A 15,373-nucleotide genomic window follows, 5' to 3' on the forward strand; every position below is an offset into this window, starting at 1 on the left:
TGGATTATTTCTTGTAAAGATCAAGTCATCTACATACAAACATACAATAAGAGTGTCACTACTCTTTTTTTATCTTTACATAGATAGCATATTTATATGGGAATTTAACAAGTCTATTCTTTAAAAAATAGCCATCCCGAGGGGCTTACTTCAATCCATATAAGGCTTTGTTCAACTGTAATGTAAACTCTCAACTAAATTCTTCATGAAATATTAAAAATTTTAACCTGAAAATAAAATGAGTTAAATTAAAATTGTGGGAATTAAAACTTAATGTCAAGGAAAAAATTGAAATGAAATGATAAGAGGAGAAATTAATTAGAAAATTATAGGGAAAAAATTAAGAATTAAATGAAAAGATGGGGTTAATGTCATTATGAATTGAGACCTTGAGAATGGTCGTAGAACTTAGAGATGAGAATCGTTGTGATTGGTTGATTTTGCATATAAGGGGTAAATTAATGGAAAATAAGCATTTTTATCTCATTATACCTCCATTGTTAGTGTGAATTATGATAAATGTTTGTGATGAATTGGAAGTATATATGAGTATGCTAATATTGTGGAATGTAAAATTGGTATGGATTTCTACCATAAGCATGTTTTTCTTGAAATAGTTTTGATTATTTTTAAATAAATGTGAGCTGGGTTGATAAGTTTTATAAAGTTGTATTTAATGATGTTATAATGTAAATAACATGGTAAGGATTGTTTTGAATGGTGAGAAATTGAATAAGAATATTTAGTTTATTGTAAAGCCATAGAAAGGAAAACTGGACAGCCTTGTCTTTTTAATGTATAAAGGAGATTAGGGCATGAAAATGATAAAAATTGAGATACTTTTCTTCATAGGAGTTATAACCCGAGGTGTTAGTTTTCCAGCGGGACTGACATTGCTTAATTTGGAACTCTAAAAATCCAAATGTAGATCAAAATCCGAGGGGAGGTCAAGCTGAAAATTGTAATGGACAGTTTCAAATCTTAGTTTTCATAAGAAACAAGTCATGTCCAAAACTGAATTTTTATAACTTTAGTTACAATTATAATAAGAAAATGTGTTTTAAATGGTCAAGATAGATTGATCAGGGTTGGCTAACATGTATTTTTGTTTAAGAGTTGTCGTAATATTAGAACTAAATTGTTAAGGTAGCAAGAGTGAAATGAAATATAATGATGTATACCTGTTGGTATAGAGGAGGTCTTAAGAGTTGTGCAGCAGCAGGGGGACATGCCATGAGCTTTAACAGTAGGTTGGTGTTTAACACTTAAATTCTTTTATTTATCAAGTTTTTAAAAGTAAATCAATTATCAATGTAGAATTTTAATTCATGTGGATAAATTGAAGATAAAGAGTTAGCTTTCCGGTAATGGGACTAGTGCTCACTAATAAGCAAAGGAACTAGCTTCTTAGTAATGGAACTAGTGCTCGATAATAAGCGAAGAAACTAGCTTCCCGATTAGGGGACTCGTGCTCAATAATAAGCAAGGGAGATAGTTTCTTAGAAATGAAACTAATATCCGGTAATGGGTGGAGGAACTAATTAACTAGTGAGGAAACTAGCACCCAAAAAATGGGTAGAGAGACTTAATTGCTCAACGATGGATTATCTTCTAGATATGGAGGATGAAAATAAATACCCAAATGAGTGAGCGAAGATCCAAAAAATGGGTCGGTAACTCAGGGTTGAGGGTGACTATAATTTGTTTTGAATTAATTAAGATTAATGGGTTTGTAAAAGAAATAATTGACAATGAAATAATATAGTTGTAATGAAAGCAAAATTTAAGGCTGTTTGTTTTGTTTATTAAGTAACTTTGCCATATTTATGTTGAATTAAATTAAAGGTACTTCCCCTCTGAGCAAATTGATAAATATATAGGATCTTATTTTGTTAAAATTAATGATTATGTAATCTATATTTCTTTTGTAATATCTACTTGGCATGTAAGAAACGTGAATCTTTTTTTTTTTCCTACTAAACTATTTAAATTAGAATATGTTAATCAACTTTTATGATTTATAACTCTTTGTTATGACAAAATTATGAATGTATGTAATTAACTTCTGATGTTTTTATGATAATCTGTATAAATTTATATGATAAATAAATTACAATGATAGAAGTGTTGGAGTATGGGATTGAATGTTATTTTAGTTCCATTGATACAAGAATGTCCATGATGATTGGATGATGTTTAAGTTGTGTTTGATGATTGTTGAATTGAGAACAAGTTCTAGTTGATAACGTGGAATCTCCCAGTATAGAGGAGACTTTGCTGAAATTTTAGTATAGTTTGAAGGGACCACAAACATCGATACGTATTTCTTGCAGGGGTTGACTTGCTCTTCATGTAAACTCATTTGGAAAACTCTTACGAAATTACTTACCCACTAAACATCCTTCACACAACTGATTTGGGTGTATAATGGATGGTAGACCCTTCGACATCTCCTTTTGTGTCATTATCTTCAAGCTATCAAAATTTATATGCCCAAATCTCATATGTCAAAGCCAAGTCTTATCGTTCAGATATGCATTGAGGCATTTAGATACATTTGTTTCTATGTTTAGTAAGAACATTTTATTAAATCTAACACTTATTACAGATATTTTAAGGTTTAATACCGTGCATTAAAAAGATTTTTTTAAAAAAGCTCAAGTATTAAACAGGAGAAAAATTGATTGTATAAAATTTGACAGATTTAATAAATATGGACATGTAATTGTTCATGAGCAGAAAAGATGAAAAATAGAAGATAGCACAAGAAGGTAGTGGATCGAAGACTTTGCTCAGTTTCCATATCTCTAAACGGTCCCTCTATCCCAAGAGACATGGAAAAGTACCGTTGCTATCCACTACCTTTTAAAATAATAAATTCTTAGTTTCAAAATAAAAAGTTTTTTTTTTTTAACGTGGGTGTCCAGGTCAGCTTGCGCGCACCTCGACTAATCCCACGGGCCCTGAAGTTGACGACCATGTAAGCCTCCAGTGGCCATCATATGAGCAACCTAGGGCTCGAACCTGAGACCACAGAGGGAGCAAACCTCTTGGTCCAAGGCTATTACCACTAGGCCACCACCTAGATGGTTAAATAAAAAGTTCTTAGTTAAATGGGAAATAGCTTAATTGGTTAGGTATGAATTTAACAAAAATTAATTATATGTTAGCCAAAATGAAAAAAAATTAGTACACCGAATTTTGAGATGACATTTAAAGAATTAAATTACATCATAATTAATAATTTTTTTTTAATAAAACCACAAATTAAAGAATTAAATTACATGATCACAAATTATATAATTTTACAAGTAAACTCGCAAATTTAATAACATTGATGGGGATATTGAAACCGAGATCATACATTAACTATTCAGGTTCGTTTAATCTGAAGATGATCTTAAAAGAGGAGAATTTCTAGAGGAAACAAGTACAAACTCAATTTTAGGACAATACAACTAGAATTTGATACGATGTTATTAGTTCAGAACTACACAAACCCAAAATGAAACGGCAATATATAAACAATAACAATCCAGCCCATCATTACGTAGGAATAATGAAACTAAACAAGATAAAATCCTAGAATACCGATTTTACGGAAGTGATAGTCTGTATCAAAGTGAGGATCAGGAGGATAGCTGCTGCAACAGTTGCCGTACCTCTCCAAACATTGGTGAAATATACAAGTTTCAAGGTTGCCTTTATATGGTTACAGCGGTTCTCATAGTGGCCATTCATCTTTTTACACATATCATCATAACAACTGGAGGTTTCGCCAATATTTTCGTTAAGCTTGTTAATCATATTTGAAAGTGCGGCATCGTCACCTAGCCAGTGGAGAATGATTCCCTTTTCAACTAGCAAATCCACGTCTTCTGCACTGTTGATAAGATGGTCCATAAACCTAATGTAATTGCATATGTAAGCTTCATTCGGTTTGTAGCACTGCTCCAAGGCCATGATATTTCGTACAAAACGTTCGAAGCTGTAATCAACTTCCAAGCGTGGTATTTCCAACACTCCTTTCTCAAATCTTATGTTAAGCAAGCATTTCTCTTTGCTGACCCGAAACCTCACTCCTGCCTTGCGAAGCATGACGGCGCTATATTTCAGCTTGATATTATCAAAAGTAAAAGGTCTCCCAATGACTCCATGCAGCATTAAATTCCTAAGTAAATCAGTGAAGTGCCTGCTTCCCTTTACTTTCGGGTCGTTGTGTACCTCATCTGAAAGCCCATACTTTCCCAAATGAAAGGTAGCAAGACGAAGAAAAGGAATGCCTGGAAACACTTTGCGAGCGCTAATGACCTCGTCATAGATTTCCTGAATAATGAAGAAAGGTAGTTGGTTTTCAAGTAGCTTCAAGTCTTCTTTTATGTCGGACATCATCCAAGGCTCAAAATTCTTAATGAAGACGGCATGTTGTGACTCCTTTAAAAACTCAATAATGAAGACGGCATCCAGCAGGATCATCTCTATGAAATCCCTGCTCCCAATTTCGTCGAAGTTCTTTGAATAATATTGTCGGATATTCTTTTCTTTATTCCGAATGATGTTCACAAGATCCATAATTCTCTCGTCACTCATCCTATTCCCTTTAAACTCTCTAAAACATATCAATTTCTTCGTCTTCATGATCTGTAGTTTGGCATTGTCGTGGTGAAGAGGACCTATTGAAATCAGTTGTGGAGTGTAGGCTTCCGGTTTTACGTTTCTAAGCAAATTGGGCACCTCGTAGATACAGCACTCAGACAGGTCCTGTTGAGGTGTGCACGAATCCACCATACTGTTAAGCGTTGTCACAATATCTCTAGTCATATCATAATCTTCCCCATTTGATGCTCTTGCTTCTTCACATTCGTTTTTCATTTCCAGTCTGCAGGTTCGGTGAAACAAACCAAGAATGAATGGAAGGGGTGTATATATAGCTCAATTTTGATTTTTTTTTTTTTTGAGATATATGTACTAATATAGTAATTTCTGTGTTATTTCACAAAATTAAGGCACTTTTTTATTCATGACATTTTATGTTCCTGAATTTAGTAGCACCAATAACACTTTTTTAATTTTTTTCTCATGTACAATCTATCAATAATCTCTCTATTCAACATATAACTCAACTTTCATGTCCTTTTTGACGACTCTATATCTTTCACCAATAACACTTTTTTTTTCTTCTTTTTTCTACCTCTCTTCCTCTAACTCATTTTCTTCTTCTCTGTATATCCCCCTCAATGTAACTCATTCTTTTCTCTCTTTTTATCACTCAAACATACAATTTTTCTTCATATCCACCTCTTCTGCTCTAAATCAATCTCTTTTAAATTCCAACTAATTCTCTTTTCCTAATATCTATTATATTTTTATACCTCTTATAAATTAAGTTTTTTTTTTTTTTTTAAAAAAAAATGGATTAACTAAAAGCTAACTTGATATTTGTGTTTCGTTATCGTTATTGAATTGAAAATGATGGCGTCAGCTTGGAATGCTTATGCATATATTTGAACCACCTAATGTAAAATCTCAAAAAACTAGACATTTCAGAGAACAAAACAAGTTAGTGCTGACTTGAGGGAGATTAGACGACTGTATCTCTATAATTTTACAGTCTACTGATAACCACTCGATCCAACATATAACTCAACTCTCATCTCCCTCTTTCACTATAACACACTTTCTCCTTCTCTACTTGTCTTCTTCTGACTCGATAACAATCTTCCTATATATTCAATTGCTTAAATTGTATTTAAAAAACCAGACCGGACCTAGTTTAGTTCTTTAAAAAAAAAAAATGAAAAACAAAAATGGAAACTACACACACCATGCCCCTTTATAGGGAAAAGGTAAACTTTATGGATAGAATGCTTATACATATATTAAACCTTGTAATGTCTGAAGAGCTTAAACCAAATCCAAAACATCGTCCGTAAATTTTCAAAGAAAAAAACCAGATGGTGCTGACCTGAGGGAGATCAGTGGACACTCTCTGTATAGATATGGTCCCAAGAAGCGAGCCTCTTTCCTATAGATTGCAGCTCCTCTCTCTCTCTCTCTACGTCTCCTGGCTTGAAGGTATGGAAACTTCGATACAGGACTATGGAAAGATGTTATCTGCAGCATCCATAATCAAAAAACAGCTTTAAATTAGCCCTTTACAGGACAGTATATGGCATGAGATTCTCAATGCTTGTGCCAAGGATGAGAGACTTCAGGATATTGCTAAGCAAGAAGTCTGTGTGTTATTGGGAAAGGTCATGATACCAACTTTTGGAATGATGTGTGGCTGGTAATTCCTTATCTTGGCTGTTTTCTAAAAACTGGGTTATAGAAATCACTTTAATTTTTTTATATTTAATTATTATTAGAAAAGTTGATCAATGAAAAATATTTTCAGTTAAAAAAAAATTTAGCTTGATTTTTAAAAAAAATAATTTTATTTTTATTTTGAACGGAAAATACTTTTTGAAATGTGTGAAAAATTTAGAAATGTTATATTATTTGTTGATTATATCAAAAGTTAGTCCTCAAACTTTTAATTGCTATATGTATTTTGTTTTAAATATTTTTTTTTAATTTCATCTCTTAGAATTTAATTTTTATATTAACTTTAGTCCTTATTTTTATAATTGTTATTTGTTTTTCCCTTATTATTTTTTAATTGAAATTCTTTATCTATCAAATTTGATCCTTATTTTTTTTTATTGTTATTTATTTTATTTTAAAATAATTTATGAAATGTTAATTATTATTATTTTAATTTTTTCATCTTTCAATTTTTTTATTTTTTAGATTTGATCTCTATTATTTTGATTTATTATTTATTTATTTGAGATAATTTATGAAATTGTTTTTTTTTCAATTTCATTCTCATTCAACTTTTTAATTTGTAAGATTTATTTCTCATTATTTTAATAAACTTGAAAAAAATAAAATATTAATAAGTTATTTTCCAATTTATTTTCCGTGACATAACCAAAACACTGGAAAATATTTTCAATTTATTTTTTTATTACACTATTAAATATTAAAAAATAATTTATTTTAAAAAAAACTAATTTTCAACCAAAAAAAACAAATTTACTGTCTAGTTTCCTAGAATTTATAATCTTTCTTAAGACAGTATCCTCAATAGCTAATATGGGAGTGTGGGATAGTTTTTTTGGATATGGAACTTCAGGTAGAGAAAAGCTCTAGGAGTAGAGGGATAGTCGTTTTTTAATTCTCTATTTGATAAGGTTTCTGAAGCGGAATTATCAAAGTGAAGTTGTGTAAAAAAACACTGTTTATTTTTGTATTTTAAAAATATTTTTTTTAAAAAATTAAAATATTTTTATTAATTTTAAATTAATATAATTTTAGTGTTTTTAAATTATTTTAATGTGTTGATATTTAAAAATAATTTTTAAAAATAAAAAATATTTTAACATGAAAAATTATTTTGAAAATATAATGTGAAAAAAAAAAGGATGTATTCAATTAAAAGAGCAGTGTTGGGTCTTTTCTCTGTTCCTATTGGGATCAAAGATTTTAATGAAGCTCATGAACTGTTAGCAGTAGTTAATAATTTTTTCTATCGACTTGACTATTTTTCCCCTTTTAAAGAAATAGAGATCCACGTGACTAGTAATTGGAAAACGTGCATGCTATCAGGTGTTTTCATCTATGATCTGTCATTTTGACATTTAAATATTTACAGCATGTTTCATATAATATTATAAGCATTTGCATATGAATCTATGCTCATAATCAGCTAAGAAGAGAAAATGAGATTAATCTATTTAAAAAAAATATATACTAACTTTATTTTTTAATTAATAATAATTCTTATATATATATATATATTGTATTGTGATTTATTAAAGAAAATGTTGTTCTCATACTGAGTTAAGTCTTTTTAATTTTACCATGTAAACTTTTTAAAGATAAAAAATATATATATAAGATAGTTATCATTAAATGTTGAATCCTGGATCCATCTTTTTTATATCTGAAGATGATCTTTTATATATATATGAAAGATCTCCTTTGTAGTATCTACAAATTTGATGATTGATCATTTAGCTGGCCCCAACTTGGATAAGACAGCATGCAGGACTGAAAAGCCATCAAAAGGGCCAGATTAATGTATCCGTACTTATGTTTGTTTAGCTATCTTTTTCAAGAAATATCCGTACTAAGCGATGATTGATCATTTAGCTAGCCCCAACTTGGAGTGGCTTGCTTATTTCTCCTCCAGTTTTTGTCTTTAGATCAAAGATGTGTGGACATAAGAAGTGACACCAATTATTTTCATTTCCACGAGGGTCGAATTTGAAAGAAAGTTTGGATGACACTACTCGGAAGACGTGAAGCCTTAGCTGCGTTCCCACTCACCTGCTAGCAAAATTTCCAAGCATCCTTTAAAGTTGATGGAAAAATCGATAGTGAGAGGGAAAGACAGCTGCTTTTCTTCATTGTCGTTTATTCCTTTACAAGACAGGTGCATTATTAAAAAAATTATTTGAATCATTTCCATCAATTGTCAAGTAGATGCATATTTCATAACAGTAATTCGTATCACTTAACAAACTGTTTTTTCCTATTCAATTGCTTTAAATTCTATTAAAAATAACCAGACCTGATGGAGATTAGTTCTTTATTTTAATAACCGAAAACACACTCTATTGTATAGTTTTACACCTTTAAATATTAAAGTTTATATCTAAACCTAGCATAAAATGAACAATATAATTAGTGAAGGATTTTTGATATTTTAGCAAAATCCTAATAGATAATCATAAACTAGTTATGATATCTAATTTTTTTCTTTTTGCTAATTTTTTCTAAAACATGAAAAGGATGCAATATTTTTGTTTTTTATGAAAATATATTTGGAAAAACTTTTAGGATCTGTTCATATGCACGAAAAAAAATATTTTTTTTAGTATTTTTTTTGAAAGGGAAAATTAATTTAGAAGTTTTGAGACTTTTTTTCAATTTTTTATTTTTAAAATTAAGAAAGACAACTCAATACTATATATTATTATTTTGAAATCAACCTTAGAAATATTTTGAATATTTTTGTTTTTTTAATATAATATAATATATTATATTATTATTATAATTATATGATTATTAAATATTTTGGGCTGGGTTAGCCTAGCAATTCGGGTCGGACTTAGCCAGTTGGGCTGACTGGTGGCCCAAACAGGTTGGGTTGATATCGACCCAACAGGTCCAGTCTCTCTTTTTTTTTCTAGGCTAAACTCGACTCATCCATTTAGGTTGGATGGACACGTGTTTGGTCTAAACTCAAGGGGTAACTACGTTGGCCTAGCAATTTGGGTCGGACTTAGCTAGTTGGGCTGACTGGTGGACCAAACAGGTCCAATCTCTTCTTTTCTTCTTTTTTCTGGGCTGAACTCGGCTAATCCATTTAGGTTGGGCTAACACTTGTCTGGTCCAAACTCAATGGGTAACTACCCCCCCCCCCACACCATGCATGCAGAATGAATTATCATTATGCATACATGACGATGGCGAGGGGACAAAACAAAAGAAGAAGGGAGGAAGGATTACCTAATATGAGGAGTTGTTGGTGGCGTGTTTGACGTGAGGCTGGTGGTGGTGCTGCTTTTGAAAGGGCCAAGTTGTTAGGGTTGCTGCTGAGAAAAAAACTTGGTGTGGATGTTGCAATTGTCGAGGAGAAGATGAGTTGGTGGTGGTTGTTCCTGTCATAGTTAAGAGGTCCTGCATGAAGAAGGTAGAAGCGATGTTGGCTCACAATGGTGCAGAGAAGGCAAGGTCACAATGGTTGAGGCTGCGATAAAGGGAGAGTAGAGTAAAAATGGCCGGCGAAGTGGCTGATTTTTGGTTAACATTGGACTTTGATTTCTCCTCCTTCATGCCATTAAATCCACCCTTACTTATAGGAGGTAAAAGATGAATGTTTTGTCTTTACTGGTACCAAATCTTGGTTGTTTATTCAACCTATAATGATCCTAACTATTGGCTTAAAGTAGTTATCATAGGCATAGTTATCAACCCGACCCGGGGGTTGACCCGATCAAGGGGTCGGGTCCTGGGTTTTATGGGTTAACCTGGATCAACTCAAAAAAAATTAAAAAATATGTTTAAAGTTTTAATATTTTCATATGAAAAAATTAAGAAAAATCTATGTGAATATAGGTTATACATGTTGTAAATAATAAAAGTTTAAAAGAATATTTTAAAAGTTTTTTATCCCACATTGAAAAAATATAATTTTTTTCTTGTGAACATAGAGTATATATACTAAAGGGCTTCAAATCCCACATTGAAAAAATAACTTCTTTCTTATGAACATAGAGTATATATCTATTAAAAGGCTTCAAATCCTATATTGAAAAGATATTATATTATCCTTTTAAGTTTAATATTTAAACCAAAAAGTTTTTTTTATCCCATATTGAAAAAATATAACTTTTTTCTTCTGAACATAGAGTATATATACGAAAGGGCTTCAAATCCTACATTGAAAAAATAATTTTTTTCTTAGGAACATTGGAGTATATATACTAAAGGGTTTTCAAATCCCACATTAAAAAACACAACTTTTTCTTGTGAACATAGAGTGTATATATAAAAGGGCTTCAAATTACACATTGAAAAAATAACTTTTTTTCTTGGGAATATAGAGTATGTTTATTAAAAGGCTTCAAATCCCACATTGAAAAGATATTAAGTTATTCTTTTAAGTTGAAGTATTTAAACCAAAAAGTTTTTTATCCCACATTGAAAAAACATAATTTTTTTCTTGTGAACATAGAGTATATATATGAAAGGGCTTCAAATCCCACATTGAAAAAATAATTTTTTTTTCTTGGGAACATAAAGTATATATTATTAAAGGGTTTCAAATCCCACATTGAAAAAACAAAATTTTTTTCTTATGAACATAGAATATATATATATATATATATATATATATATATATTATGTTTCTAAGAAAAAGTTATTTTTTCAATGTGAGTATGAAAAGGCTCACATTGAAAAAATAACTTTTTCTTGGGAACATAAAATATATGTATTAAAAGGCTTCAAATCTCACATTGAAAAGATACTATGTTATCCCTTTAAGTTGAAGTATTTAAACTAAAATGTTTTTTTATTCCACATTGAAAAAACATAACTTTTTTCTAACTTTTTTCTTGTGAACATAGAGTATATATATAAAAGGGCTTCAAATTTCACATTGACAAAATAATTTTTTTCTTTGGAATATAGAGTATATAAATTTTCAAACAACGATAGCCTAGGTGAGATAAACTATAAAAAACACGTTGAGTAGGAACAATGTCTAACTTATGAGCATTATAAGGACAAAGAAAAGGAAAACAAAGACACTTGAAAGTACGTTGAAAGGTAAAATCATGTGGTTAATGAAACAAACATTCAAAATGAGATTTGTTATGCAAGATAGGTGTTGACATATGATTAATGAGATACACAAAGTTTCAAAAGCATAACTCTAAAATTTTAAAGGTACCTTACAGTGACCAAGAAGAGAAAGACTAGTTTCAACAACGAATACCAATTGTTTTGAAAAGAGAATTTAATTTACGACATCCAATCAGTTTGAAGGGTATAATCATGTGGTTGATAAAACAAACATTCAAATGAAATTTATTATGCAAGATAGGTATTGGCATATGATTAATGAGATACAAAAAAGTTTCAAAAGTATAACTCCAAAATTTTAAAGGTACCTTACAATGATAACAATATGGCGATGACAATACTTAGCAATGTCATTTTGTTCATGTGTATGTGAACTTATTAAGCGATGATGAATACCAATGGTTTTGAAAAAAGAATTTAATTTATGATATCCAATCAGTTTGAATAGGTTTAATTTTGTGAGAAAATTATCGTTCAACAAAAACTCAAAATTGGTAAAACACATTGAATACATGAGATTTGACAACAATGGGAGAAAACTAAATAAATTTTGTATGCACATCTATAAAAATGAAAAAAAATACCAAAAACCATTAAAAGATAAAATGGGGGCATGACCCCAAACATCACTAAAAATTAGCTCAAGAGGAGCATATGTGATGATTTTCCTAATGGACACGCTTGACATTAAAAATTTAAATGACAAGAATTACAAATGACCTTTTTATTTGATGCTGAGAGACTTAAAACACGTGAGCATGAGTAACCGAGTTGACGATGCCAAACATCAGCAAAAGTAGACAAGCTAACAGATCAAAAGGCTTGAGGCATAAACATGGTAGAAGACTCTAAGGGGACATAGAGGCCATCTTTACTCTAACCTAAAAGAAGAACTTCCTCGGTTATGAGATCATTGACATAAAAAATAGAGTGAAATTAAAAAAAAAACAACATAGTTTTCACAACAAAATTATTGAACAAATAGGAGTTGTTTTTTAATTTGCGGAACATGTAAGATGTTAGACAAAGTACAAGCTTGTTTTGGTGTATGTAAGGTAGCATAAGAATGTAAGATGTTAGACAAAGTACAAGCTTGTTTTGGTGTATGTAAGGTAGTATAAGTTATATTAAATATGACAAATCCATTACCATCATGAACATGGAATTGATCATTACCAAAATAGGGTTCTGTATTTGTCATACTTGCAATGTCTAGAGTAACATGTTGTTTACATTAGTGTCAAGAAACCAAGTGATAAAGTTTGCTACTGAAGCATTATTAAAAGAAAAGTTGGTCAAGGCTTGATTTTCATGGGTCTCTAGTTATGAAAATTGTTGCGCTGAGTAACAAAAAATGTTGTATAACTAACACCGGACTTGTCATGTATAAGGCCACTGATTGGGTGAAGATTTGGTTAGATTGTTGTTGCTAATTGCTCTCATAGCCACGATTATGCTGCTAAGAACGACCATTATTGGCATGGTAGTTCTGACCACTGGACTAGTTGAAGGAGCTGCGAGTATTCCTCTAGCCATCATGTCTTCCTCTGCCCTGGTTATAAGAGGAACCGCTACCATTAAAACATAAAAAAAAAAAAAGCCATGCTGAGCAGCAAAAATAAAAGGAGGTTATGTAGGGGTAAGCAATAATAGTGTAGTAGTAGGAATGGATTAAAGAACGATTTTATGTAAAAACTCATGGATAAACAAGTGACTATACATTTCAGAGTAGGGAAAAGGCTTAGCCTTAGTCGAAAGTCTTGTAACCAATTCATAACATTCACTACGAAGGCCTCGAAAAACATATAAATTGAAACTAGTAAGGAAGATAGGTTTGTTAGCTGCTACTAATCGTCAAATATCCCTTAGCTTTCTAAAAATAAGTGGTTACAATATCATAATCTTGATGAAGATCTTGAAGAGAGCCATATAATTGCATAATCCAAGAGTTGGATGGTGAAGAAAAGGTGTGTTCTAGTGTGCTTTGTGTCATAACCCAATTCTGGGTTATTCCCCCAAAATAATTTCCCCCCAAAATAAAAAAAAAATAATAAAGACAAAAAAATAATAAAGGCTGGCAACGTGGAGAAAGTATGCAGGGAAATCAAATTGCAATTTTCGGAGGAGATTCAAGACCTACTGGCGCCCCAGTGTGCCCAAAATTGGAGAGGAAAAATGCAAATTCAAGGTTAAATTAAATGATTATCGGACGAATTTGCATAAAAATTAAGTCCAAAGACATAATTAAATTTTTAATAGGTCAATTTGATTTAATCATGGGCGAAATTGAATTTTAATTATGTTTAAGAATTAATTTGGGTCCAATTGAAGGATTTAATTAAGTGCGAGGACTTAATTATACTTTAAATGGGTTAAATTAATTTTATTTTGGGGCATAATTGGTGGAAAATTAAGTTTGGGAGCTTAATTTGGGCTTGATTGAGAAGATTGGAATTTTAAGAGACCAAATTTAATTTTTACCAAGTTGATTGATTGAAATCAAGGGTCAAATTGCAAGAAAATTGAAGTTTTGGGGTCAATTAGGGGTTAAATTGACAAAATCCAAAGACAAGGACCAACTGGCAAAAGGCGCCAAACTATAGGGGTCTAATTGACAAACTCCGGGGTCAAATTGAAAGCCAATTGCAAAGCTGGAGGGCTAAATTGAAAATCAGCAAAAATCCCTAATTTTTATCCCAAACGGCGCCGTTTTTGTGTTGAGGGGTCGCCCGGTTACTGTTCATCGTCTTTCTCACTCGTTTGGCCCCCAAATCCGACAAGTCGTGCACCAACATGTTCCCCTGAAACATCTTTATCTCGTAGAGTGGTCTGGTCGGGTGGAACAACTTGGGGACAGCTCCGTTTATTGGCCCAAAGTGGCACCCTCGGGCGGTCTGCAGCCTTGGATTGCCAAATTTGGCAGTTCGAGGTGCACACTTTGAACCAACGGCTTGGATTCCTCGAGTCGAATCAAGGGCTGAGAATTTTTCCCCGTTAAATACCAGATTACCCTCTTTCGTTCCCTATAAATAGGAGCCAATTTCATGCTCAGGGGGAGGAGAAAATTGAACACAAAGTTGGCAAAAAATCAGCTTTTCCTGCCCGGTTTTCCTGCAACCAGTCCCTTTTTTTTTCTCTCCGCCGTGGACTCTATTCGCCACCATCCTTTCCCTGAAACACCACATCCCATCCATCACCCAGCAACCTCACCGAAGCCTGCAACACCTCTCTCTCTCCCCCTCTCTTCTCCGCACAACGTTTCTCTCTCTCCACCACCGCAATCCCAGTAGCAGCAGCAGCAACAACCATCCTTTACAACGGCTTGCATTCCTACCAGCAGCAGCTTGGGTATCATTTTCCTCCTCAGCCACTCCAACAGCTCTAGCCGTGAGCTTTCCCTCTCCTCCGCAGGACCTGCTTCATTCTTCTTCCAGCCGGGACCAGTGCACGCCGCCTCCACTCACACCGCGCATCACCAGCCAGGCTGCCGACTCTCTCCACGCCAGGTAATTCTCTCCTCCCTGCTCCATCCTTTTCTTCTTCGTTCGTTCTTTGTAGCTGCTGCATGCAGAATTTATCTCTGCATGCAGTGGCTAATTATGGTTCAAATAATTATGTAATCTCAACAATTCAAATAATTGCACCTGTTTGTTTTTTTTCGTTTCCCTGCCTATGACGATTGCATTCGTTTCAATATCATGAAGCTTTGATGGGTTTTTGCAAAAAAAAAAAATCTTCAAAAAAAAATTTCAAAAAAAGAAATAATAATTTTTTTTTTCTTTAAAGTATTTTTCTACCAAGTTTTGCTTAATATTGGGTTGTATACTTACAATGTAAGATACAAGTTCGGTATTAAAATACCAGGTTTTTTCCAAAAAAAAGGAAGGTAAAAAGATTTTATTGCATACGGCCAAGCCTTAAAAATTTTCCAAGCATGTTTTTTTTTTTTTTC

The 15,373-nt window shown here is 32.1% G+C and overlaps 1 protein-coding gene across 1 annotated transcript; it reads right to left on the bottom strand.

Moving 5' to 3' along the window:
• Positions 1–3,358: 3,358 nt before the first annotated feature.
• Positions 3,359–6,268, bottom strand: LOC140954145 (UPF0481 protein At3g47200-like). The gene is made up of 2 exons (XM_035050722.2): positions 5,966–6,268; positions 3,359–4,879 (listed from the first exon to the last, which is right to left on the bottom strand). Exons 1-2 carry the CDS (start codon positions 6,121–6,123, stop codon positions 3,583–3,585), a joined length of 1,455 nt encoding a protein of 484 aa, XP_034906613.1. The 5' UTR covers positions 6,124–6,268; the 3' UTR covers positions 3,359–3,582.
• Positions 6,269–15,373: the final 9,105 nt, after the last annotated feature.

This window comes from Populus alba, chromosome 17 (genome assembly GCF_005239225.2).
Source record: "Populus alba chromosome 17, ASM523922v2, whole genome shotgun sequence".
NCBI classification, from domain to species: domain Eukaryota; kingdom Viridiplantae; phylum Streptophyta; class Magnoliopsida; order Malpighiales; family Salicaceae; genus Populus; species Populus alba.